The 27891-nt window shown below is 42.2% G+C and overlaps 1 protein-coding gene across 3 annotated transcripts; it reads right to left on the bottom strand.

The window, feature by feature from the left end:
* Positions 1–166: 166 nt before the first annotated feature.
* nckap5l (NCK-associated protein 5-like) lies at positions 167–27191 on the bottom strand. 3 transcript variants are annotated; one of them, XM_053644399.1, is made up of 12 exons: positions 26323–27191; positions 10446–10577; positions 10285–10353; positions 9964–10002; positions 9702–9821; positions 8381–8467; positions 5092–8177; positions 4778–4913; positions 4591–4669; positions 3894–4187; positions 3287–3435; positions 167–2166 (listed from the first exon to the last, which is right to left on the bottom strand). In XM_053644399.1, the coding sequence occupies exons 2-12, from the start codon at positions 10569–10571 to the stop codon at positions 1915–1917; spliced, it is 4437 nt and encodes a 1478-aa protein (XP_053500374.1). In that variant the 5' UTR covers positions 10572–10577; positions 26323–27191; the 3' UTR covers positions 167–1914. The 3 variants fall into 3 exon arrangements, with proteins under 3 accessions (XP_053500374.1, XP_053500375.1, XP_053500376.1); XM_053644400.1 differs by lacking the exon at positions 26323–27191 and adding an exon at positions 21410–22453; XM_053644401.1 differs by lacking the exon at positions 26323–27191 and adding an exon at positions 11710–11756.
* Between the last annotated feature and the right edge of the window lie 700 nt (positions 27192–27891).

Raw genomic sequence — 27891 nt, forward strand, 5'->3', positions numbered from 1 at the left:
ACAGTGGGTCTTAGGTGTTCATCTTTCTTTAAAGGTTCATAGCTTCGAGCTCATTTTCCAAATGTTTCATCTTTATTTATTTATTAGTATACATCTAGCTTTTTCTGCAAAACACCACCAAACAAAGGGAGCAAAAAAAAAGAGAAGGAAAATACCATAGGCAAACTGCATAAAAACATTTTATTTAATCGCATGAGTGATGGCAATTGCTTCAAAAGATGATTATGAAAAAAAAAAAAACAGATTTATGGCTTTTGTAGAGATGAGTGGAAAAACATCCGATAGCACCTTAATATAAAAAGTTTACAGATATATTAACAGCTTCGTCATAAATTCTTTTGTAAACATAGCAAACTAACATAAAATAGTCCTGAAAATTACAACAAAATTAAACGGTCAAAATAAATGGGATGACTTCTACAGGAAACATAGGAATCTATTACACAAAGAACAACACATTTCAAATCAAAGGGACCGTGACAAAAGGAGAATGCTTGGTGTCATGAACAGGCCATGACATGTTAATGACATGTTCCAGGAAAAGTGTTGTTTGTTTGTTTTGGATCTCAATTTATCGTCAAGTGTGCCATTTAAGCATCCTTCACATCTTAAGATAAAAATGATTAATTATGAAATAATTCACTCAGTAAAATTAGTGTCAAAAGGAAAAGAATGGGAATCATTTGACTGGAAATGTCAGCATTCAATAAGAAGGTCATCGCGATATTTACACAACCTGTTAGGAACGTCACATGGTGTTTCGAATTTGTGAAGTTGTTGGGGAAAGCTCTGTTTATGGTGGTGTGTAGCAAGCATGTACAATACAACTATGAGGTCGCTTGCCAAGACGACCTCACAGAGTTAACTCACTTGAACAGAACACCACTGATTACGTGGAAACAGATATTCAACTTAAAGGGTGTTTCGGAAAGCCGGAAATTTCTCAGGCGGATAACTTAAGACGAAGACCGAGACCATCCGATAAGGATGCTCTTGTCCTGTTACGTAACCTGATCAAGTATCAAGTATCCAACTAAGATATAGATATATATATTTTAAGTGAAATGCCCTGTCGAGGACTTCATAGTGATAAACAGAAACGTACACAGCCAGGCACAGAAAATTGAGCGACAAATGCTAAAAAGTAACCAGCAAAATGTGGTCTTGTCTTACCACACACTTGTAAAGAAAATTAAATAAATACTTGCAAAGTAAAATTCACTGTAAAACACTGTAGCGCTATCACACACGGATAGTACTTTTATTATTGCTACAAGTTTTTGACACCTAACATATAATGGACTCAATGGAAGTCAGTGTCTAATTCAAATTGTACACAAATGAATATTTTTTTCTTTTACTTTTTACATAAAAATATGCATATTAAATTATGAAAAAAAAAAAAAAATCACATACATATACACGGTTCACTTTGCAATAACTTTACACAACAATGTTAACGAAAGATATGCACTGATGTACATGTAGAGACAAATTCGAGAACTTTGAGATTTTTTTTTTTTTTTTTTTTTTAAATGGAAGACTTGTAATGGTTTTGAGTGTCCAATCATTACAAACAATTCAATGAAAGAAAGGTGACATGTCTACTCTGCTATTCCTGAATCGGAACGAATGCGGTGTACGATTGTTATAAAAAACGTGACACAAGCATAGAAATTCAGTGAATCGCTCAAATCCACCACACACGCTTCCATGCTTCGCTGGCTTTTGTCCAGTAGAAATTCTCAGATAAAAAGGTGACTCCTTGCAAGAACACATAGTGGGTGTGTCTTCTGGTGTCAAAAGCGTGCTGTCCTGCGAGTGTCCAGTTTAAGGTTAATGTTAAGGTGTAGAAAAAAAGTTGGTACCTGATGGTCAGTACATTCCCATCCACTCAGCTACTGGTGCTCCCTCTCAGCCTTGGCTACCGCAGGAGGACAGGCTGTCATAGAGAGAGTCGCTAAGGGATTCAGGGGTCTCTAGGACCTGGGGGTGGCCGGGAGAAATTGTGTCATCAGGCCTCTCTCTCACCAGCTCTAACCCAGGTTCTCTTCCCAGGTCTGGGTTGACAGGAGCACGTGCCTTGCTTCTGCGCACCTGAGTTGGCTGTGGAAGGCTTCTGGGGTCACTGTCACGCCTGAATGGCACATCACTAGTCTTTGAACGCTGTACATGTAGCATAAATCAAATGAAAATTTTACTTAACAATGTAATTAGTGAGATGCCAGAAAAAATAATTCCATTCCTGCAAACCATTAGGTCGGTATGCACCATGCACGAGGTATGACGTATTCAGCGATTACAGTGTTGATATGATGCCATCCAGGAGTGGAACAAATATTGAGGAATTATATTGAAGTGAAAGTATAGATAAATGTGTCAAAATCTTAAATGTTGTCAAAGTCAAAGACAAAATCTCAATTGAAAAGTGGACGCATCCAGACATAAATGTGCTCAAGTGAAAGGAAAAAGCTGCTACTTTTAAGTGCATTAAAAAATGTAAAATCAAAATCTTATGTTTTATATTAATTAATTAATTAATTAATTAATTGACAATGAGTTAATCAGAAGTAAAATATTAAGTAAATAACCAATATTTACCATTATATAGAATTTGACTTATTAGCTACTGGAATCAATACTAGTCTAACTTTTTTGGCACTAACAAAAAAATAAATAAAGAAAGAAACAAAATGTTTTTTTAATCTAACTTATATATATATATATATATATATAGCCAGATTTTTTTCAAAATGGATGCCTTCTAGGGACGCAAAGAAGGCATTTTATACGAGCCATTGCATACTCCAGCATGTTGAAACATTTTACCGAGGTATGCCAGGGACGCTAATCCTCAAGTTCCACATAGTAGTCTTATGAATATGTCTAAGTCAAGTGGCTTACACATGTTCACAAACACAGATAGTTATCGCATTAACTCCATCGTGCAGCATGAGAAGATCATCGCAAATGATGAATTGGCATGATTCCTGAGGGGTTTTTTTTCTACACTGAGGAACTTTTATGTACAGCGAACATTGACTGGATGAGAGAAGAGACTTTTGAGTATCTGAAGGTCTTAATAAAAATGTAAGGAGTAAAAATTGTGTGCATTTTTTCTTTGGAAATGTAATTAAGAAAAGTAAAGTATTCAATTTCAATAGCACCCAAGTAAAGCGTAAACACCCCAGCATAATACGAGTATAGTATAGTATAGAATAGTATCAAAATATGACGAGCATTTTCCATCCGTGGTGCCATCTATGTGCTTAAATAGCAGACTCACCCGCCTAAATGAACTCTTCTGGTTCACTGAATCTAAGGTTTCTTCTAATCCAAGATAAACATCAGACAGCTCTGTTGATGCTTTGAGGTTGGGGAATGTCCAGTTCTTTGTGGAACCAGATCTTACAGGTCCGCCACAGACATCGGCGCCTTAAAATATAAAGATGTTCCATAACTCGTCAAATGTAGTTGAAAGGCATAAATATAAAACATTTGGGGATTAAAACTTGTACTGAACATTTCATGTAAATATGTAAGGAATAAAACATGAAGGTGGTGTAAGAAAATCAGTCACGGGCTTCTCTTTTTTTTTCCTCTTGAAAAAAAAAAAGCCTGGAATTTGCCTTGTAGTTGGCACTACTGTCAGACGTTATAGAAAATTAACAAGCAACTTCTGACCAAATTCTTCTGACCGAGTATAATGTAAACATGTGTGTAGTTGATCATAAGTAGCAGAAGAGTTAAGACAAGGGGACAAGTGGGGCAAATGCAATAAGCATCATCATCATCAATACTGAGCTGCTACTCAGTCCAGTGTATTGTAAACTTATAAGATGTTCGCCAAAGGCAAAAAAAAAAAAAAACAATTCACAAACAAATATCAGTACCTTCTTGACTGGCGTCAGCAACTTGGTTCGGTGCAAGTTTGCCCTCCAGCGGTGTGCCGTCCATTTTCTGTCCCATGATGTAATCTTCCTCTAAAGAGGACAGCTCTCTTTCCAAAGTCCAGGCCTTGTGGGGAATTTTAATCCCTGAGCCATGTCTTCCCTGAGGAAAGGAAGGATCGTTCTCCCCTTGGGCCTTCCCTTTGGGGACACTTTTACATCCAGCATTCACACTGTAGTCAGGAAGAGGAAACGTGCCAATACCACTGTCCAGGGTGTGTGTGAAAATTCCAGAGCCTGTATATAAAAAAACCCCCAAATAATTCAACTAGATGCTAAACACTTGGTATGATATCAATACGGCAACTGCTCAAGTTAGTCCACATTAATCATATATGTAAATCTGAAGTCCACAGAAATGGTAAAGACGTCATGTATCTGAAATATAAATCTTCTGTCATTAGAAAAAAAATCTTCTTATAGCATGTTCTGCTTAAGTCAAATCACAGTGAAATCGTGTGCTGGGACGTTACTGCTCTGCAGGCGTGACTCGGCGTAAAAGCCACAGGAAGGAACATGTCAAGCAACCGTGTACTGGACGATCAGGTCCAGGCCTGTTTATGAGGTCATGCGCTAAACCATTCATCAAATACATCATCTTGGTGTGGTAGGTGACTGTGGCATTAGTCAGCATTCCTACCTGCAAAATGCTCGTGGTGAATTGAATCAGCCAGGTTCTCATCGGATACACCATCCACTTTAGTCATTAATGATGTAGCCTGGGACAAATCACACAAGTCAGCATGATTACTCTAATGCTTAGGATAGAATCTAAAAGGTGTACATTTCAGTTGCTGGTAGTGACGTACAAGCCGTTACGACTTTACCTTTTCCATGTCCTCACTACTTCTGGTCTGACAAACTCCGCTTGTGCTATGATGGCTGAAGACAGGCCTGGTTTTACAATCAAATGATAAGCGTCGATGAGCCACACCGATGCCTCCAACATCCTTTCCGTCCACCCTTTTATAAAAACAAAACAAAAAAATGCATTAATTATTCAATCAGGTTTGAAATATTTATTTTATTACACACTCTTAGTCAATAGGTGCACATGCAGGAATGTATGACTAAGTGAGAAAGCTGGATGCATGACTGAATACGTAAGTAGAAATGTATGAAATTTCCACATCACACATACCGGTTAAGCAGCTGCTGCATGAAGTTGTCTGATGGCACACCCCGGTACATTACAGACAGCTGCCCCTGAGCTTGGTCCATCACCACCTCACAGGAATGTCCCTTTCCCTGTCGGTCCATAGCAACACCATTCACATAGGCACGCTCCTCTTCCAGGGCTTTGTGTAGCCCCTCCGCTTTTTCCATTAACATGGATATGTTCAAGCTCTCGCTCTCGGGCTTTTTAGTAGCCACTTTAGTATCCTTTCCCCCTGAGGATATATTAAGTTTCCATTCTCTCTTATCATCTTTGCATTTCGAAGCCTCGGGTTTCCGATTAAGAGCTGGCAGCTTACTTTTCCGCAAGCCAAACCAGTTGGCAATTCCACTGGAAGCCTTCTGTTTAACTTCAGGTGCTTGACTCTTGTCCTGTTCCTGAAGCTTCAGCATATTTTCCTCAATGCCCTTCATGACCTTTTGCTCAATGGACGACTGAGGGCTTGGTGCCGAGTGTCTCTTTTCTTCAACCGACTCTGTAGGCCTTGGAGGTGGAGGAGGAAGGCTCTCCCCAAAGGAGTTTTTCTTCTTACTGGCTCGGGATTGGCTTCTGTCTTCGGATTTGGACAAGTATCTTGGAAGCTCCTGGGTTGGTTTCGCATCTCGATTAAAAGATGGTGGTACAGTTTTAGTGGGAGATTTTAACGGAATCCTGTTAGGGCTGCTACTGTGGGGACTGGAGAGGTTTTTCCCACTGTATGAAAGACTATGTGGTGTTGCACTTTTAGCATAGCTACGCAAAGCTTGTGCAGCTTCTAAGTTGGTAGACAGTGCGGGCATTTTAGATTTAGGGCTTTCAGGTTTTGCAAGGGACATTCTAGATGATTCACTTTCCAGCTTAGAGATTGTAGAGCTTGCTGGTATTGATTTGATGCCTTGCTCAGAAAGCTTTGAGACAGCACTGTCTGTATTACCTGAAACATATGACTTTTCTTCAACACAATCTGTACTTTTTAAAAGTTTATTTTCTTCAGTTTTATAGTCAGTGGCTTTGCTTTTGCCGCTGGTTTGTGGAGGCATTTCTTTTTTCTCAGTCGCCTGGGAGCAAGCTGGTTCTTCTGGGTTCCTTAGCTTGCCAAGTGCAGCTAGTCTTTCTTTAAAGGAATGACTGGATTCACCTGAGTGTCTGCCCACCCCTGTCTTCTTGGGAATGGGTGGTGGCTCGTTCTTTTTGATGGGTGATCCCACACTTTGTATGTGGTCTTTCACCAACTCATTTTTCTCTTGGCTTCTGGACCTCATGCCACTCATCTGTGACTTCTGTGAAGATGACTGAGTAGGCAAACTTCGGTGGTTGGCCTGCTTATGCCATACAGGGCTATCTGGACTCTCTTCTTGGTCCGAGAAGTCAGAGCCTAGAGAAGTGTCCCTTTGAGGTTTGAAACTTGTGGGCCTCTCTAGACCAACGCTTCCTATCTTTCCTTTAACTTTTTCTGTGTTAGAGCTGGCATAACGGAGAGCAGAGCTCACCTCTCCAAGAACCTGGGATATGTCTGAGCTACTGGCATTGGAGAGATCAGGAATATTTTCATAGTGTGGTATTTTCTGGGGTGTCTTTTGTGAGGGAGCAGTTTGTGTAGGTTTGCCTCCTCGACTGCTTTTAGGTATGCCACAGTTAAGCTCTTTCGGCACCACTGGAGGTGGATCTTCAGACAGAGGTGGAGAGGTTGGAGCAGAATGTGTGGACGGATAAGGCTCAGGTTTGGGACAAGGTAACTGTTTTTGCCTTTCTGCTGTGGTTGCTTTGCGGGTAGCAACTGGTGAATGTTGCACCTCATAGTTGTTACTGCGACAAGGGATCTTTGAGCTGCGTGTTAGTTGAGGACTGAGACGGGGAGGATTGGCTACTGGAGCACGTTCCCCAAGGGTGGGAATCTTGAGAAACTTGAGCAGCTTTGAAGGGGAGGACTTGACCTCTCTTATAGATACCTGGTTGGGGTTCACAAGTTTAGATCCATCAGCCTGAAGATCTTGTGCTCTGCCGTCCTTCACAGGGACACATATCTCATCTAGTACTCTTGATGCTGTATGATTCTCATTGGGAGAAAACAGAAGCCCTTTATGCACAGGTTCACTACTTTCTACCTCACTATATGTGTCTTGCAGGCTGTCCTTCAGACCAAGAGTAGGTAACTTGGAGGTGACTGGCTGGACATCAGTATCATTTTTCTGCAGAAATTCTTCACCGTCTGTGACTTTTTCAAGCTTCTGTGATGATACAGTTTTTAAGTGCTTAATGTCTGTTTCCAGAGTACTTGTATCATTTGTACTCTCATGACTAATCTGTTCACTGGTAGTGCTGCCACTTTTTGATAACTGGGAGTTCAAAAAGGCATCTGATATTCGATTTTTATCTCTAGTCTCTTTCTCTGACAATACAAGGGAATTAGCTGGTGCATGATCAGGCACTCTATTATGGTCTCTTTCGGGTACGGCCAAGCTACAGTAAGAGTCGGGGGCTTCCGTTGATAAAAGTTCATTGGGTGGTTCAAGATCTTTTTCCGTCGGAAGAACAGACAAATCGGCAGACTGCCTGATTACTAGGAGTTCACTAGTACCCGTAGTAGGCTTCACATGGCTCTGCGAATCTTGGTTCTTATGAAATTCAGGCGGAGCCAGGTTGAGGTTGTCAATAGTGATGGCATTTGAAGTGCAGCAATTGTGGCTACTGTTGGCTAGACTGATCGAGTCCTTATTGGATAGAATAAGGCATGTGTTACAGCTTCCACACTTTACACTATTGTGCTCTGCTCCATTGATACAAATACAAACATCTGAACAGGGATGAGGACAATGCGTTTTAGTCGCATTGCACCTGGGCGAGTTGTCTCTGCAAGCCAATACGGTGTCCTTAGAGACCAGAGCTTGGCTATATTCACAGAGGGAAGAGATGCCAGAGGAACGGTGGTAACGTAGAGGATCGGTCTCCTCAAGCTTGCGCAGGACCTCCAAAATATGTGCTTTCTTTCGCAGAAAAGGAGATAAGGCGTCCATGGAGGTGGTGGAGCTTTGGGTTTCAGGAAAGCAAGTTTGTGCACACTCTCCATTTCCCTTTAGAGTAAGACAAACATTTGAAAGAAAGAAGGTTACATTTCCAAAATACTTTACCCTGCACTAAATATAGTGTAGTTAAATACAGTTGAAACAAAATACATTTTTGGCACTTCTACATTTAAGCCTTTTAAAGAAAACTAACTTGGCAGGTGTTCCATGTTTTAGTATGCTTTCTGTTTTGTTTGATGCACTGTTTTTACCTTGGATTGTGCATTCCTCTGAGTTTCAATCTGTTTGTTTGCATCAGTGTGCTGTAGTTCAGAAATGTGTTCCAAGCAGGACCCAGTCTGAATTCAAAAGTCAGTAAGAAATGTTAGTTCGGCACTGAAATACCTACTGTTATTTCATATATCAGTCTATTAATTTAATGATAATGATATCCATCCATCTTCTATACCGCTTTATCCTTTTCAGGGTCACGGGGAAACCTGGAGCCTATCCCAGGGAGCATCGGGCACAAGGTGGGGTACACCCTGGACAGGGTGCCAGTCCATCGCAGGGCACAATCACATACACATTCACACACCCATTCATACACTACGGACACTTTGGACATGCCAATCAGCCTACCATGCATGTCTTTGTACGGGGGAAGGAAACCAGAGTACCCGGAGGAAACCCCCGCAGGGAGAACGGGGAGAACTTGCAAACTCCACACACACAGGGCCATGGTGGGAATCGAACCCCCGACCCTGGAGGTGTGAGGCGTACATGCTAACCACTAAGCCCTAATGATAAGCATGTTAGGAAGCTGGGGTCAGAGTGCAGGGTCAGCCCCCTGGAGCAGAGAGGGTTAAGGGCCTTGCTCAAGGGCCCAACAGTGGCAGCTTGGCAGTGCTGGGGCTTGAACCCCCGACCCTCCAATCAGTAACCCAGAGCCTTAACCGCTAAACCACCACTAGACACACCCCAATTTGACTGGACAACCGGTATTGCAAGGGTGCTAATATTTAATACAACAGCACTGGTTTGACTGTGTTCGTTTTAATTCATAAAATATGAATTCTAGCAGTTGTTTCTTATGATGAAATCGTTCTTACACTTCCTACGGCCTGTCAGTCAGTCTGTCTGTGCGTTGCATGACAACGTGCAATGCTCTATCCAGCTGTAGCTTCTTTGGGAATTAACAATAATATAGAACATTTGGTCATATTGTGTCTGAAATGTTATTGTTTATAGAATTGTTGCATAAAAGTAACATAAATGCTGTTGTTCTGAATATCAGCACAGCTGTGATTACTTACAGCCAGATTATTCCTTAAATATAATGTGGTACGTTATGTGTACATTAGCAGTATGATTTATATCTGGAAAATTCATATCTGATGTACATAGCTTTTCTATTACTCCCTCAGAAACTACCCCACTCCCCCCAAATAAAGTAAACAGGAAAGTGCACATTTTCCTCAATTTGGCGTACAAAATAAACACAAACATAATAGGGGGTCTAAATACAGTCTTCAGAAAGCTACTACAAAACAGTATTATTATTATAAATATGATTATATTATTACAATGTACCTGCTGATGTACACATGACTGATTGTGCAGTTTCTCTTGGAGGAGCTCACACAGTGTTCTGTTCTGCCTCTCCAAATCAAACACTCGCATTTTCAACTTTATGCACTCCTCCCGAAGATCCTGAAACAAGCACGTGAACACACCCGTTTACTAAAAAAAATGAAGGATGGCAATAGTTTTAAACAGACACGGGTAGCCCTTAACAATGCACAGCATATAAGCGGACCATTGTAAAACAAATGAAAAGAGTGTTAAGCTTTACCTTTTGGTTGAGTAAGGCTTGGACGACATGATTGGCTACCTATCAATGTTTAAAAAGAAAAAGAAAAGATTGTCATTTACATTGCTATGTATTTAGCTTCAGCAACATTCATATGACATTGTTGTGCAATGGAGAAATACTAGACTGATTTATATTAAAAGGGAATGCTCTCAGGCTCAAGGACAACGTCTGGTTTTTTTGTGATTTATTTTATTTTGTTATTGTACAAAACCTTGAGAGTATCTAAAACCAGGGGACACTGTGGAATAAAAGATATAAAACAATTCCCTATCTATATCGAGTCAGGTCGGCAGAACTCACTTCGTCCAGGCATCTTTCATAAGCTTCTCTCTGGCTCTCGTTGGCGAGGGAAAGAGCAGAGTTCTCAGCCTGGACAAAAAAAAAAAATACTGTTACTGAACAGATATGAAAGATGTAGAAATGTTCTCACGGTGTCTTTACAATGCAGAAGTGTGACCCACTTGAAGCTCTCGGACACGCTCCAGGAGCTCACTGCTGCTCTCCTCCTCCAAATAGGATTCCAGATCACCCTCCTCTGACTCCAGGTCCTCCTCGAGCGCTCGGTGTTGGGTCTCCTCGGACATCATCTTTACCTGCAACGAAAAAAACAGGAAGAGTGGAATACACGACTGGATCTTGTAGTGGTTGTCAAAATTGCGAGAAACAGTGTATGAGAAGGACTTGAAGGAGAAGGAAATACAAGCCACATGGGTTCTTTTGTTAGTGCATACACTATACAAGTGAAAAACAATTAACTGCTGTAAATAAAGCAAAGTCTTTTACAGCGTTCCAAATACCTCCGTGCATCTTCGTCCTGCTAATGGAATGCGATTGTGGAGGGAAAAAAGGTGTAGGATTGATGCAAAACTAGTGTGTAAGTGAGGGCTTTGGGGCAGCTGGGATTTCACTGGGACTAATGGACCAGGCTTTGGCTACAGCTTTATAATAATAGAGGAGATTAAACCGAACTAAGCGCTCTAATCACACCACTGGATCGTGGTCATGTCACCACCCCCTGACTCCAGCTTAACTGGCATTAGTGACCATGACACAGAAGCCCGTTTCTCATGGCCTACTTATGCTCCAGAAACAAGGACCTCACTTGACAGCATCTTAATTTCTGCCAAAGTGGACCAGGTCACTAGCCAGTGGAAGCATCAGAGTGCAAAGCGTCAGAGTGCCGTCGCCACATTTAACAAAGAATCGGATCCATTCAGACTGCTCGACCTTCTCATGCCCTACATGAATGCAAAAGTCCACCCATTCCTGTTATTGCATTACCAGAACCTTGACCTTCACTAGTCATTTGGGATCGTACGGGCACGCCGGCTATCCTGTTGCAAAACTCAATCTGAAAAATCGATCGTTCATTCCAGTCATTCATAATTGATGCTTTTAACGTTGAAAGTGACACATTCGGTCGTGGTAGAGCCAGCTTGCTTGTACTTGCAGTGAATTCGTTTAAATGGATCCACCTATTATATATATATATATAAAAAAAACAATAAATGCAAAGTCCACTCGGACTTTCACAGAGTGGAGTACAGTGGATCAGAGCACTTTGGGAATGTGCTTGTAGGAATGTCTGAAGCTCAAACATAAACAGCTCAGACAGAATAGGGCAAATATATTTTAAATCAGAGAATTCCTGTCCTGATTCACTTAACACATTCAGCAATAACGTTAGTATTTGAGGTGGTACAGAGGGTAGTGTTGCCATCTCACCGAGTTTGGGTTACAGTCCGTGCAAAGTTTCACATATTCTCCACAAAAGCTCCGTGTGGGTTTCCTTTGGGTTCTCTGGATTCCTTCCAGATACCAAAAACCATGCCAGTAGGTGGATCTGTGACTCTCAATTGCCCCTAGGTGTGAACGAGTGTGTGCTTGGCGTCCTGTCCTGTGTGTTCCCACGATAAAAACGGCCTAGTGAAGAAGAACACGCTTTTATAATTAATACAGTAACAGTACATGAAAATGCTTTGCCCAAGAATAAGCTGCTTCGCTAGTTTGGCGATTGACCTTACAATACCTTTGTAAATGAAGTTTAAGTGTTTTTTGATGCATTATGTACCGGTAGGCATTGGGTGGTGTGTACAGTCTGATTTCAGCAAGACGTCTATACAGAGTGTCTTTTCTACACTTGTCTTTTCTTTCCAAAAACCCCCTCTTAAGTACTGATAGATTCCAGTTTATCAAACCAGCTGGAATAACACTATGGCACTTTTCAGTAGCCATCCATTTAGAAAGCTGTGCAAACATTATACATGACCAAGAACTATATATAGCACCAAGCTGAAAAAACACCCAGACCTGAGCGCTTTATTTTTTCCCCCTGTGCTGGCAGACTGAAAGGTTGTGGCTGTTTTGTATCTGCTTTTGACCAAGAGCCAAAATGCCTTTGCTACACAGAACTATTAAGGCCCTGAGATACACCAGGTATTAAATCAACAAACATAGCTTGCTGGGTATAAGGTACTAAAACCAGAGGTACACTAAACATAATCTTCCTTATATAGATTAAACACAAACGTTATATAGATGCCGTTGTGTGCGGGACGTTATTACAGGAGGTAAAGAGCTGATTGTTGTTATCGTGAAACAACTTGCTTTTTAGAAGAAGAAAAAAAAAAAAAAACACACACACCATTCCAAACGTAAGCATGTGCGATGCTAGCATACAGCTTGTTTGACGCTGGGGATTTTCCCCAAACCTCTTGACACCAATAAACCTTAACAGAAAAAGAGCCTGGCTCTGTACACAACTATCATACAAAATCATTGGTTATGAATTCCAAGTGTGATATACAACTAAAACTATGACTGCAGTACACAACACCAGGAGTGGATAAATCGCTAGACTGGGACAAGAAGATTAAGTACTAGGGGTTTTTTCTTTCTTTCAGAGCTGACGATAGACGAGCAGGTTGAGTAAAATTTAAACATTGGATTTCTACTCTTTTTACATGTGACCACACCACCACACGTGACAGCCAAAGACGTTCTGCATTTTTGTCGAGGGCGCAAACTCGATGCTTCGTCACCACACATTATTTGGAGAAGATAAAAGCCTTGGCTACATAAAGTCAGTCCTCCTAAGCATTCAAGTACTAACTTATTTTAGCCGCTTGACAGCCTTGGACTTCCAGAACACGGGATTGGGAAAACCCATTGTTCAGTGGTCAAGCTAACCAGTAGTTACCAGTTAAACCACAAAAATGCTCCAACTCAGGATTTAAGCAGAAAATGTATATCAGACACCTTTGGGTTTTCACCCCCCCCAGTCCTGCATCCTTGGTGGATCTCCTGGGGGTCTGGCTGCACAGAAAATCAAGCCTATCCTCAGGAGTTTATCCGAGATGCCCATGTGTCGTGGCTTGCTCATCTTTTCTTTTCATCTATGAATCATTGTCGAGGAACGAAAAATTTACGCATGAGTAAGCCAAACCCACTGAGGCACGGGCTAAATAGTCTAATTTCAAGTTTCGGTTGAGAGACGATTCTACATACAGCAATCTGTGGAGTTTATTTTTAATTACAGAATTTCCCAGAACTACTAGATATACTTCCAGTGTAATGACTTGAAGATTACAAAAGAAACGCTTTATCGATTTCACAAAAGAGATTCCTCGAGAAGCGCCGAGATAAGGTACACATATGCAGGACAGCAGAACGTTACTGCAAAACTACCAGCTGACGCATAAAGCCAGTTCCAGAGAGGTCATTAACCACTGAAATACCAGAAAAGCAGCATTTTGTAGCAACGTGTACATTAGATCATTGTGGTTATAAAACCTCACCTTACGATTAGACAGTCAACAATGCAACCACGTCTCAGGCACTGTCCAAACATCTGGAAATTTTTTGGAAATGTGGTTTTTACCCCTACACTTTCAAAAAAAAAAAAATTAATGTCCACATGAACAGTGTTTTTGAAAATATCTCCATCCACATGAAAACGCAAGCTCGATTTGGTGTCATCGATTGTTACATCAAACGGCTCAAGAATAACAGAAGAAGGGGAAATGTTTGTAAAATGCCAACACAGCTAAAGGTTATCTCATTCATTCATTCGTCTTCAGCGACTGCTTTATCCTGTCATGAGTCGTGATTGGCCAAACGTTGGAAAACAAAGCAAAAACCATACATACAAATACATTCTCGAATAAATTACAGATGACAAACTAACAACCTGATCAGGAACCATTATAAACTTACTAGTATATTTCATAACACAAGCAAAACCACAAAAACATGTTTGAACTCCCACACAAGAACCGTGAAGGGCTCCCTACTGCCTTATCGTCTGGAGATTACGAGTTCGAATCCTTGTGAGGCCACGGCTATCCGTGACCAGGAATGCAAGAGGGCAAAACTGTCTGTTCAGTTTTTTTTTTTTTGGGGGGGGGGGGGGGGGATGGCAGACCATCTCTCCCCTGTCAATCACAGCAACACTAGCCAATCATGTGGCCCCAGTGATCTGACGTCTCGATGGTGAGTGTATTCATTACCACTTTCGGTCTTTGGTCATTTGCAGCCAACAGGAAAAAGCAGGTCAATCTCATTCTCTTGTCTGGACTAAATGAGATTAGCATCAGTTTGCGTCTAGCCACGAACCTTACATTTGTGCTCCAAATAGGTCTATAGATCCTTCTGCACACACCTTCGTCAGTGTGAAAGTTCACAGTCGGGAGTTAAACGTGCTCCAGCAGAACTAGCTATAACAACACGTACACCTCTAGCGACAAGAGGGAGACGAAATTCCTAGTGCAAACAAAGGGAAGACTATAGGCTCCATGCTAACAAGATTCTTGGCAGCACTAGCAAGCTCCTAGCACATAATCCTACTATATACCGAGTAATAAACCTTGCAATAAAACATTGTGCCGTGGCCTTAACAGGGCCCCTATGCTCACTAATGTGCAAAGGAGTACGTTTATTGAACGTTCACTGCCGAGAGACTACCGTTGTGCACTTTTGTATCGCCTCCTCCTGCTGTTCTGGATGGTCCAAGATGGATAATCTGAAGATCTGCACTTCCAAAAAAAATCATCCCCCAAGGCTCATACTTGCTTTAGTGGTTCATCTCACCTCGTTCCTAAGAGCTGCTGCTGCAATCATAAAGACCGCCCTGTGCTCATCCCAGGACTCCTCATAAAGAACATCCTTTCAACATGCTTAGTACGGTTTCTCTTTACTCCTTTCCACCTGTATACTGTAATGATTTATAAGTGCACGATCTGGTGTCACCCAGCATAGTTCCCTTTAGAGTCTGGTTCCTCTCGACATTTCTTCCTCATGTCTTCTCGGGAGTTTTTCCACACCACTGTCGATCTCTGGCTTCCTCGTTAGGGAAGTAAACCTACATCCGGATTTCTGTAAAGTTGCTTTGTGGCACTGTCTAGTCTAAAAAGCGTTATACAAATAAAATCGAACTGAATTGTTGATGTTTGTATTTGGAACGCAGAGAAATGACCAGACCTTTGTTTTCCCATGATTTCCCCTTTGTTTCTGAGTCACTGGGTTGGCATGATGGCTAAAGGACAGTCTCTTGAACATGACTAACGCTGGAAACCAGAGCTTCTCTCGACACACCAGACTTTGTAAAGCGTGGCAGTCAGACACTGCAGGCGAGTCTCTGTTTTGGGAGACATCAAATAGAAACACACGCTTTCATCTGACAATGTGGAGGATGCAACATGTCTGAATGTCGGCACACTTTCTGATATGATTTAGAGGGGAATGGTGTTGGTTTTTCAAAAGAGGATCCAAGATGGAGGACGATGGTGTTTCAGGATTAATGTGGCAGAGAATACTGATTTTATTCCCCCTCCCTGTATTTAAAAAAAAAAAAAAAAAAAGACCACAGGCAACAAATCTCAAGGTCCATCTGGACACTGGGGAACATTAAAAAAAAACCTGCAGCACATTCATAACACAGTTTTAATGATATTGTTAGGCTATGTTCTGAAACCAAATACATCCAGTATCCTTGGTCTAAACAAGGGAATGTACTAAACAAAAGACGAGCATAAAGGACAAACATTTTGTCCTGTAAAATGATTGCATCATGATTTAAATAGAAAAATTCTAAGTGGTCCACCTATCTCAATATTTCAGCAAAATTGGGTATTTATTTTGCATGCTACATAGGTTCGAATCATTTCACACATGTACAGTGTAATGGAGTACATGGATGTAGATAAATGGATAAATGTAGTTTCTTTTGTTAATTGCAGACAGTACAGATTTAATTAATGCAAATATTCTGTGTCAAGGGGAGATATAAAAAAAAAGAAGAAAAGAAAAGAAAAGAAAGAAAATCGCTAGTATTGGGAGGGGTGATGTAAAGCCACCAAGAAGGCAATCAAACAGAACTGGGGCTCTGGGATCCCCAAACCTTGCCTCCATCCCCCACACTCCAGGGGTTATTAAGAACCAAACCCATCCCCGTTCACAGAGGCAGTCTCTGATTATTCACACCCTGCACAAAGCCCTGCCACACCAAGCACCACCAAATTATCGAACCTATTTTTGGGTGATTTATGATCTAATAAACTGATCAATTGCCTCAGAACAGGGACTTGATGGTCGTCTTATGCATAGAATGAAACGAATTAGACGAGAGGCGTCAGCTGCTCATTTCCATCGAAGGAGAAAAACAAACATAAAAGCCTCACGTCAGTCCCCCTGGGGGGCATTATTTTTTCCTTTTGATGTGCGCTATTCTGGGGGATAGACCCGATCTCTGTAGTGCGAGATTCGTGATCTTCGCATTAAATTTAGAATACCTTCAATAATGCAGTTCAATCAAAATTTCCATTTTCGAGATGGCATTATCCACTTAACGGCTGGCTAATGCATCCGTGACGGGCCTGAAATGAATGCACTCCCTGACCCGATGTTCTGCTCTCATCCCAAGTGCTAAAGCGAGATAATGGCGAGTCTGCAGCTACATAAACGCAGACTGTCCTCCACAGCGCAGCACACCTCGCTTGTCAAAAGCACATCTTTTTAAATCCCCCATTTGTGTCTGCTTCAAAGACCTCGAAATTACCAAAACGCACAGCAGGGAAGACAAATAACCGGGACGCCTTGCTCTTTCAAAGGTGGCTGAGAACGTGTGGAAAGAAACGATGAAAGCAGCCGGAGGGGAGGTGTGAATTAAGCTGTTAATTTGCTGCCGTCTGACTGCGAACGACGCCGTTTTGGACGGGTCAGGTGATCCGTCTCGCCAAAAGTAGCGAGGAGTCCACAAACTGATGAACTCCGAGGTTACATCTGGAGTGCACACAGAAGAGCAATTCACAGAAAGAATTCAACTGACAGTGGAAAAGCTGCAAGCTGGAAAAACTTCAAGTCTTTGACATTAAAACGCTCAGTGCAGACCCTGACCCTTTCAGCTTCGTTCAGTAAAGCCGTAAAAGACATTAAAACGTTTTAATAATGCTTCTCGTTAACTTTGAAACTGTCATTTTTATAAACATCCTACTATTTTACGTTGCTAGTTTTAGAACGTTTTGGTGTCTCTAAAATATAAAAATGCCTTTATAAGAGAACAGAGTGGGGTAAAAAAAAAAAAATCTTTAAGCCCTGGCTAAAGTTTACTATACCTGCACAGCTAGTCAGATCATCCCAGGAACCTGTCGACAAGCCAAGCAGGACAAATGAGACAGAGAAACAATATACGTGCTTCATATGCCCTTGCAACGTCATATTAGACACGGCCCTCCGTAGACCTTCCCTACACGTGTCTCTCCCTCATTCTGAAACCTGGGCTAGTTCCTCCGGGCTGGCTGTGGTGGTTCCCGTGTTCTCCCATTGTTCCGGGGAGACTGGAGCAGGCGTCCTATCTGTACAAACCCGAGTGCACTACGACAGCTGTGGGCCGCCCCCCCCACACACACACACCTCCCACCTCCACCTCTCTTCTCTTCTCTCATTCTCCTCCAACTGCTGCTGCCCAAACATTAACCCTGCAACTGCTGGAGGAGCCATAAAAAAAAAAGAGAGAGAGGGGGGTTATATTTCAAAAGGGACAAGGCTCTGCCATGCACAAAAGACAAAGATAGTGAAGGGAGGATATCCTACCAGACGAAAGTAGTTGTGGAGTTACCCAGGCAACGCGGGCCTCGTCCTAAGAGGATTGGGTGAAGGTTGCAGAGTCGCGCTGGCTGGATTGTGACCATAGTTACTGATAGTCAATGTAGATGCAAAAAAAAATAATGACCTCCTTACCAAAATATGAAAGGAGAAAAAAAAACAACAACAAAAAACAGTTTAAATTTTTTTGTTATATATATATATATATATAGATATAGCCAAAATAATCCACCGATTATCGAGGTGGGGCGCGTTAATGTCCTGCACAGACATACAGAGCTACAGAGAAAAGGCTCGTGTTTGTTTGAGACCTAACAACGGCTTGACTTTTCAATTCCACTCCAGTTCAATGACAAAGAAGTCAAAACACACCAAAATCAATCAATAAACATCCGTGATGATTAATATATGTTGTAATTATTCAGCTGTTTACAGATTCCAAGAATGGCATAAGTACAGACCATAAATCACCTTAAACAACATCAGACTTTCAGTAATTTGCCTCAAAAAATGAACAAACAGGCTGTTTTTTTTTGTTTGTTTGTTTTTTTAAAGGTGAATTACTCACTCATACAGACATGGTTTAATTAACACTTTAGCACCTGAGCACGAATAAGTCCTTCAGATGACACCGATTTGGTGAATTTACGCAATTAAATATACATACCCTTGTGATATCAGAATTATCACATTTCTAAGACGCCTTTGAAATTATAGGTACCAAGACACCAAATTAAAATCCAGTCAAGCCTGTCATTCCAGCATGAGCATCCCCTAAAGGAGAACTGGCTGTTTTCCAGCACAACAAAGGCATCCTTGTGAATGATTTTTCAGAAGACATTCTTAAAATATTGCATCGACTTTGTGGCTAAGGGGCCAATGAAGAAGCTCATCAAAACCATGCCTGGACCCCAGATCACGCCCCTGTCAGCCACCCCTGTCGCCGGAATTCCTCCTGAAGCAAAACAGTGGCTGTGTGTTAAAAAAAACAAAACAAGTTGGGTGATATGACCCAAATGGAAGAGGGGTCACATGTTGTCCTGGAGCCAAAAGTCGAGCATGGAGAGAATCTGCCACAAAGAGCCATTGTGATTCCGCAAACACCACTTTCACTCACACTGTGACTGGGACTGTGAACGATCGGTCTATTCGGGCACTCCTCGGTAAACCTCGTAAATATCACATACGCTGATCAATAAGGAGGCATAATGTAACAAAGTGGGTGGTAATGCAGTGCTTAAAAAAAAAAAAAACCATACATCTTGAGCATAATCTGTAGGTTGTGGATCTTCGCTGCTATTTCAAGTGTTACCAATTTACTGCTCAGCAATGGCAGGACAACTGGCAGAGACTTGGATACGTCAGAAAGCCCCAGGTGCTGGATGCCATTTGTATTAACATGAACATAAGTACTTTGCCAAGCCATGTCTCTTGGAAAACAGCTGGACATTTAATATAAGTGGAACATCTGGTTAAAAAAAAAAAAAAAAAGGACAAGCTATTACGGCGGAGAAGATTTTGCTGATCAAACCTTAGCTTCGAACTGAACCATCCAATTTGACAGAGCTGGAGCAATTTGGCCAAGAAGAACGGGAACAACTATCAGGATCCAGATGTGCAAAGCTGATAGAGACATGTCCCTGAAGACCTGCCGCAAAGTACTGACCTGGGGGGGGGTGAATAGTTATGCAACCAAGACCTCCACATTGTTTAAACTGAATGGTAAAAATCCCAATGGAGTCCATTTCAATTCCAGGTAATGAAGCAAAATGTGGAAAGCTTCAAAGGGGAGGGGTGAAGATATTGTGCATAGTCAGACCAAAGTGTTACGAGTTGTATTAAATCATCTTGGAAAACCGAGGTAAATCCCAGCTCTTTTATAGTGGATAGAAAACAGATTTAAAGATAAACAGTAAAACAAAATGTTGTGCTGGGCGTTTGTGGCGTTGTGGCGAGTTCGGATTTAGGGAATAAATCAGAGCGCCGGCAAAAAAGCCCCCATTGAGAGCGAGACAGCTTAATGGGCTGTAATGTGCTGAACTCCATGTGAGGTGGAGGGGCTGATCCACCTTTTGGAAACGTGACACTAGTCTGGACGAGCGGGGAAAAAAGAGGAGGAGGGGTCTGTAGGCAACTAAAACTGAACGGAGCCCTCGTGTGCACGGTTTTGACCGAAGGCCACAGCAATACAAATTGCACAGAACTACACCTTCTGTACCCTCCTCAATCATCTTTAGTGAGAGTGATATTTTTTCTTTTGCTCGAGTGGGGGGGGGGGACTATCACCCTTCACTGAGGATCATGTGGTTACAAAAGACTCAATACAGCCACACCCACACTCCATTCACACATCAATTCAAAAAGGTTTGTGTGGACAGTAAATACACTTGTATCCAAATATAACCTGGTGGCATCGACACAGTTTTGCCTGAAAACATTGAACAAGGGTCAGCCTGAAGGATCAGCATGTGACTACCTAGGATAAAAATGTCACGATGATGAAAAGAGGAAGAAATCCGAGCCAGTTCCTCTACTGATCGACAAATAAAGACCACAGGTGAAATGAAACGAGGAAGAGAAACGTTCACCAGTCGGAAAATGAAGAACTTGGTTTGAGGAGAGCATATGCTTTGTTTAAAGCCTGGTATGCACGCGGTGTTGACCAGACCCGCTGTCCCCTGGCCGAGGGTGCACTAAAAAGCAACGAGCCTTGAGTTCAGTAGACTTCGGGGACAGAATGACAAAACATCTGGACGGCATCTGGAGTGCACCTTTAGGATTTAGTTCCGCTCCGCGCGCCCACTGTCCGCTCATGGCACCATAATCCAAATATTCGTCCTTATTAACGAGTGTGGGACGTATACGGACGACACGAGGGGCCACATTCCGTGTGCTCGTTAATCACCTTCGCTTGTGCGCCTGCGTTTGAAGACCTATGAGAATTCTGCTGCCAAAACAAAAGTACCGGATGTTTCTGGATGAATAATAAAGGCTGCTTTAAAACTGATGGCTCCTTTGTATATTCGACACAAATATGGCATAGATCAGGGCTAGTTTTTGAGGAAAGGGTTTGGCAGTAATTAACGGGACTCGAGGTCACAGGACCCCAAACCGCCGAGGCTTTCTTTTAACCGGTTGGTGGTAAAGCTTTTCAAAAGAGCTCTATGAATGTAGCCATTTGTGCCGGGAACGTCAGGAAGAGCCCCTGCCATATGAAATGGACCACACTAGGCCATTTCTGATGGCATTTGTTTAACTCTTGTCACTGTCCAACCACATCGTGGACATTTATCCCTCAATTGCCCAAACAGGATGTGCCACTGACCTGGTTTGCTTGAATTGATTAGGGCTGCATTCCGACGCATATTTCCGCTCAGCACCAACATGAATTGAATGTTTGTTGCCGCTGAAGACTGGCGCTCTGTGGAGTGGAGAACCAGAGTTGAAATGTTTGCGCGACCTCAGCTTCTTCTGTGGGCTGGATGGAAGGCAAAGCAAATCTCAACTCCTTCCACCAAGTACTCACAATCAGAAAGAAGAAAAAAAAAAAAAGAGGTCCTGTTTATTGAAAATATATCATTACATATGAGTGCTTCAATATTTCCTTGTCATAGGAAAGATGTGTAAATAAAAATTACACCACCACCCCCCTCCTCCTCCTCCACATGAGCTCCTGCGGCTCTTACAAAGGTGGACGACCCCCAGAAATGAAACAAAGGCAGCAGGGGGGAAGTGCAGCCAACGTAATTGCTTTCCTCCAAATATCTGCAGCGCGTGGAAACAGAGGCGCGGTCTTGCCGAGTCGGCACCGTGCTCCCCTGCTGAGATCTCCGGCTTCCCTGAGTAATTGATGAGTTCTCCACATGCTAATGTGCCCCACCAATCTATAACCAGGGTACTGACAAGATGGAGAGCAGGAGGAAACTCGCTGGTGGGGAAAAACAGATAACAGGGCAGCCCTAACAAGGCAGAGAGAAAGAGAGAGAACGAGAGAATGTTTTCCCCTTTGTGGGCAATGTGACCATTTTTACTAGACGAGGCAATGTAATGACCACTTCCATTCTTTCAAGTTGGGCATAACAGACGTGTGGAAGCTCTTGGAGAAGGAGTCTGAGCTGTAGGGGCCCAAGCAAAGTTCCAGTTTCATGCTTCAGTCTTGTCAACTGTCCAGAGTGTGGTTTTTAGGGCAACTGAATGCAGCAGCAGGATAAGAAAAATGGTCCAATATTGAGCAAACAAATTTTCACCCAGTCATGTAAACTATATAGTGTACATTCAGTCTTTCAACTTAGCCTCTTCTGCATTACAGTTACAGTTCCTCATTTGGCTGATGCTTGTATCCAGAGCGACTTACAATGAAATGTCTTTCTCGAGGACCCAATCATGGCATTGTGGTGGTGATGGGATTTGAACATATAATCTTCTGATTAGTAGCCCAAAGCATTAACAACGCAGCCTTCCCTTTACTGCTTAAATTCAGGACATGCGGAACACTTCATTAGACAAAGAGTATCAAAACAGCAGCATGTACATCAGAGCACATGCCATTCAGGTCGCTTTTTGTGTCTCTCGTGTGCTCTCTTTTGTTTTAGCAGCTGATCAGCTTCCTGGCTCAGCGGCGCGATCAGGTGGCTGGACGTAATCTCCCCGGACCTTTCTGGGCTCCGGTCCATGAAATAACATCATGAGCCTCAAGAAGGAAAAACAGACACTGTTCACTAGCTACACAGCAGCCATGTGGGAGGTGTAGCATAACAATGTACCATGCTGGACAGAATCATCCCAAGTGCTACACCAGGACAATGTTTCATCGCACAGTTCTGAGCTTTAAATAATATCAAAGGTTACACAGTGTGACAAAGGCTTGCATTGGTGTCGACAGCTCAGTGTTTCACAAAGGTCTTCTGGAGGCCTTGTTTTCGATTTCCGAGCTGCTGTAAACCATGCTTTCCAAAAATAACATGCTTGCGAAATAATAGAGTGCAAAGTGACGTGTAAGAAGAGAATGCCTTACTAATCTAAAGTCAGGTTTACACTGTATGATTTGCGCCCTGATTTTGCCGTCGCAGACAAAAATCGCACGCCGTAAAAGAATTCTTTGGTCGCAAGTTAAAGTCAGCGGTCTTATCTTATAATGTAATGGGCTCGCTGACGATTTCTGTGGCATTCCAAGCCACAGTTCGGTCACTGTTAGAATCTTTTGAGTAAACTCTCAGAGTATGAACGGGGAGATTCCAAAAGGTTTAACGTGAGAAAAGCTTAACTAGGTGCTAAAACAATGACCAGGGAAAAACACTTTTCTCACACATTTCTTCTGTCATAAACACCAAGACAACGGCACCGTAATCCAAGTGGAAAAACAATATTTTTACGTTAATTGTTTTCTCCCCATAGAAACCCCTTATAAAGACAAAACGCTTAACATGGCTTAATGGACTAAGACAGTGATGTTAAAAGACCAAAATTCAGTATACAACTTATTGATGATGCATACTACGTACAAGCAAGCAGATGAACCCAGAGTTTCACGTTTTCCCATAGAAACCCACTATATAGAAAACGCTTAACATGGCTTAATGGACTAAGACAGTGATCTTGGAGGACTTCAAATTAGTACACACCTAATACATAGTATGCTTTATTGATTATAAAGGTGTACAATGAATTTGGTTTTTGAATATCATTGTCTTAATAATACAGTAAGCGTTTTCCTACACGCTTAACGTAAAAAATATTGTCTTTGCATTTGGATTACGGTAATGTTGTCTTAGTGTTTTATGACAAGAGAAACATGGTTTTTCCCTGCTCGTTGTTTTAGTACCGAGATAAGCTTGTTTTTTTTATGTTCCTACGAGCACCGCTACGACGCTCGTCTAAAAGCCACCAATAGGAGTACCTATTGAACAAGATGGCGTTCAACTCACACGACAGCTCCAAATACCGTAGTGACAATGGCAAACCGTAACCAAAACATTCCAACGGAGAGAAAAGAAATATCCTTATGACCTCAAGCTCGTTTTGAGGAATATTTCTGTTTATGCAAGGAGCCTGGATCGTGCTGACCGACGACGTACATTTTCCTTTCATCACAGGTCTATCGTTAGAAAGTCTTCGTTGTGTAACCTGGCACGTCGTTGCGCATCGTCGGTTCTATAAATCAGCCGAAATCTCACTGGGATGTCTCGTATAGTGTGACAAGGAATGAATAATCTTAAAGAAACAAAATGGTAAACAGATTAAAACCTTGAGTAACTTCAAAAGGTTTCGAACGACACCCAGTCGACAAACCGTGCCTAATTTTTAAGGCCTACGCATTTTCTGGGAGAATTGAGGCAATAATTTCACAACTGCAAGAAGAGGTGCAACGAGAAAATCGGCGTCTCACCCAGCGCCCGAAGCAATGTACAGACGTGTGTGTGTGCGTGTGTATTTTGGGGGGAAAGGTGGGGGGGGTCATGTTTTTATATCTTTGTGGAGACCAAATCTCCCCAAAAGGATAGGAATATCTGACAGTTTTGACCTTGTGGGGACATTTAGCTCTTAACCACAAGAGAAAATAGAGAAGTTTGGTTTTTTTTAAACAAAAACCGGTTTTTATTTTTTTTTTAAAAAAAAACAAAAAGATCCCAAAGGGTCCCTTTTGATTCACAAGGTTAAGGTTAGGATTAGATTTAGGTGTAGAATTAATTAGCTGCATTAATAATGATGCCAGGGGAAGTTCCTCACAAGGACAGTAAGACAAATGTACGCGTGTGTGTGTGTGTGGTATGTGTGTGGATGGATACACCCTCATTGGTATGTTTACAATCTGTCTTATAAACAATCAAAAGAAGGAACAGTGCTTGGCCATGGTGATAACTTGTCCAATCGAAAATAAAACACACCAAGAGAGAACACGCAGCAGGGGTTAGTGAGGTGCTGGGGGTTGAACGTGACCTTTTTTCGAATACCTCAAGGAGGAGTTCAATCACACACACACACACACACACACACACACAAACGAAGAGGTCATCTGCCTTCCATTAGGGACGGCGCATGTCCCCTGGCCATGAGGAAACCGATCAAAGTTCAGGGACAAGGAGAGATAATCGTTTTGATCATGGGAGTAGCTCGCACAGCGGCCACGCAACCGTGACTATCTCCAAATCAAGGAGCCAGTCCGATGCGGTCAGAGCAATCTTGCTCTCCATTACTTTCAGCTATTTGTTGTTGTTTTTTTTTTTTAAGTGTGTGTGTGTGTGTGTGTGTGGAGCATCTTCAGCTTGCCTCTGTGTCCTGCTGTGTCCGGCTGGGACACACAAACCTCTCAGCAGGAGTGAATATCATTAACTTTACTGCACCGCCTTGGAATTTTGACCATCGCAGCCTAGGTTGTAAGCCAGCCTTAATATAGGTTTTGGCCATGGGGGCCTTGCAAATGTGAAAAACATCTGTAAAATATTAAAGGGGACGGGCTGGAGCTGCAGGAGGAGGAGGAGGAGGAGGAGAAGGGCATGCTTTTACCCTCAATTACACTTGAATTAGTTGCTGTTTTAGGGGGTAATACAACATGGGTGCTGCCAAAATGAGCATTTTTTTTTTTTTTACAGTGCAGATACTGAGCACAGAAGCTAACACAAAAAGACTGTAAAAGTGCCAACAGTTTTCTGTTACACAGAGGAGGAAAGGAGGACCGGGGGGGGGGTGTACCTTTAAAATCAACTACTGATGTCAACACAATGGCGCTGAAGTAAATACACAGAAAACTGCGCTTTTGAAAAATGTTTATATTAAAGACATCTCCTGCATACAGTGCTGCAAATATGGCCTCCACTATTTAAAGTGATATTTAAATCCCCACCAAACACACACACACACACACACACACACACACACACACACACACACACACACACACACACACAGCATCCTGTCCGAGCACAGGCAGGATATCACAGCCAGCATCCTCAAACCCGGCGTCCCAGTTAGCCGTTAGCTTTTTAAGAGCGAACTGGGCTCCGTCCTAATCCGCGCGCACTCCAATTATAGTACCGCGGAAGCGTACTATTTCACAACACGGTTCTACTGCGGCATTGTGCGAGTTCGGACGGAGCCTGTGTTTATTTTTGGCTTGATAATGGCATCATTTCCGCTTTTCGCTTAGCTGCGCGGCTACGTTTAGCTCACTCAGCGCAATTTCAGCGGAGAAGAAGAGGTCGCTGGAAGAAAAGAAAAAAAAAAGTGGTGAAGTGGCTTTACCTTGAGGTGTACGGGTCCGGAGGTGAGCGCGTGGGTACGATATCCCGGACGAACGCGCTAAGAGGCGCGTGTGAGTGCCCGGTGGAGCTCGCAGCGCGGGGACATGTTTCTCAAGCGAGCGTTACGCGGATGTTTGGTCGTCGTGTCTCGCCGTGTTTAGGGCTCGCAGGCAGCGCGAGGCAGGAAAAGTGATGTCATGGCTCGCGCTCGTGCTCGCGCTGCCCGCCCCGTTTGTTCATGTGCTCCACGTAGGCCTGCCATCACTACGAGCTTTCTGAATCACAACACACACACACACACGCGCGCACGAGCGCATATTAAGCATGCATTTAAGGCTTTGCAAACGTTACAGTTGGATAGAAGTCACAGGAAAGGGATGAATAAAAAATATGGGATATGATGAGATGTCCTGAATAAAGGCATGGATGAAAGAGGATGTGTCCTAAATGAACACATTATAGGGATACTGCATAAGGAAAAAGTCCTGCATAAATGGATATAGGATACAGGACATGTCCAGTAGAGCATAGGAAACGTCCTGAATAATATAGAGGACACAGGAAAGGATCTAAAATGCATAAATAATTTTTTTTTGCTTTTTTAAAGTCTCAAATTAATGCATATATGAAAGCGAACACACAGTGATTTAAAAAAAAAAGTCTTAAATAAATGGATAAAGGAGGTGGAGAAGCCCTGAAAACATGCCTACAGAACAGAAAAAAAAAGGTTTAAAGAAAAATGCATGAATATGAGAGAGAGAACATTGGAAAGGTCCTGAATAATTTCTTACAGGGCAGAATTAATAAATGCATATAGAATAGGAATCCCAAATAAATGCATTTATGAAATAGGACAAAGGGCCTGAATAACTACATATAGGACAGAGGATATGTCCCAGAAAATGTCCATAAAGCAGAGGAAAGGTCCTGAATAAATGCATATATAGATGTATATCTCAGCATATGAAAGGTACTGAATTAATGGCTATAGGACACAGGAATGGTGCTGAACACATTCTTGTAAGAAAGAATAAACATCCCAAAACATGTATGGAATTGGAAATGTCCTGAAATAACAAAAGAGAGAGAGACAGAGAGGTCCCAAATGAATCTTATCCACAAAGGGCCGGCGTAGGTGCAGGTTTCTATTCCAAATATGCAGGAGCCACACCTGATTCCACCCATTTAATCAGTTGATCTTGACTTTCAATAGATGATCAGGTGTGGCTTCTGCATAACTGGAATATGAAAACCTGCACCCAAGCCAGCCCTTTCTAGATAAGATTGGACACTCATGCATTACACAGAAAATGAACGACCCAACGAGATACGAGTAAACCAATCCCAATTGAGCAGAGGAAAGGTCTATTGCTCAAAGGAATACACACATAATAGAGGAAAGATCCTCAATGTTTTCTTATAGGAAAGAATAAATGACCTATAAGAACACATATATTGAGTATGTCCTGAATAAATACATACAGGACACAGAAAACATCCAGACAAATCTCTACAGAGCAGAGGAAAGATCCTGAAACGTTCTTACAGGACAGAATAAGCATCCCAAAGG

This window comes from Ictalurus furcatus, chromosome 15, assembly GCF_023375685.1.
Source record: "Ictalurus furcatus strain D&B chromosome 15, Billie_1.0, whole genome shotgun sequence".
In the NCBI taxonomy this organism is placed as follows: domain Eukaryota; kingdom Metazoa; phylum Chordata; class Actinopteri; order Siluriformes; family Ictaluridae; genus Ictalurus; species Ictalurus furcatus.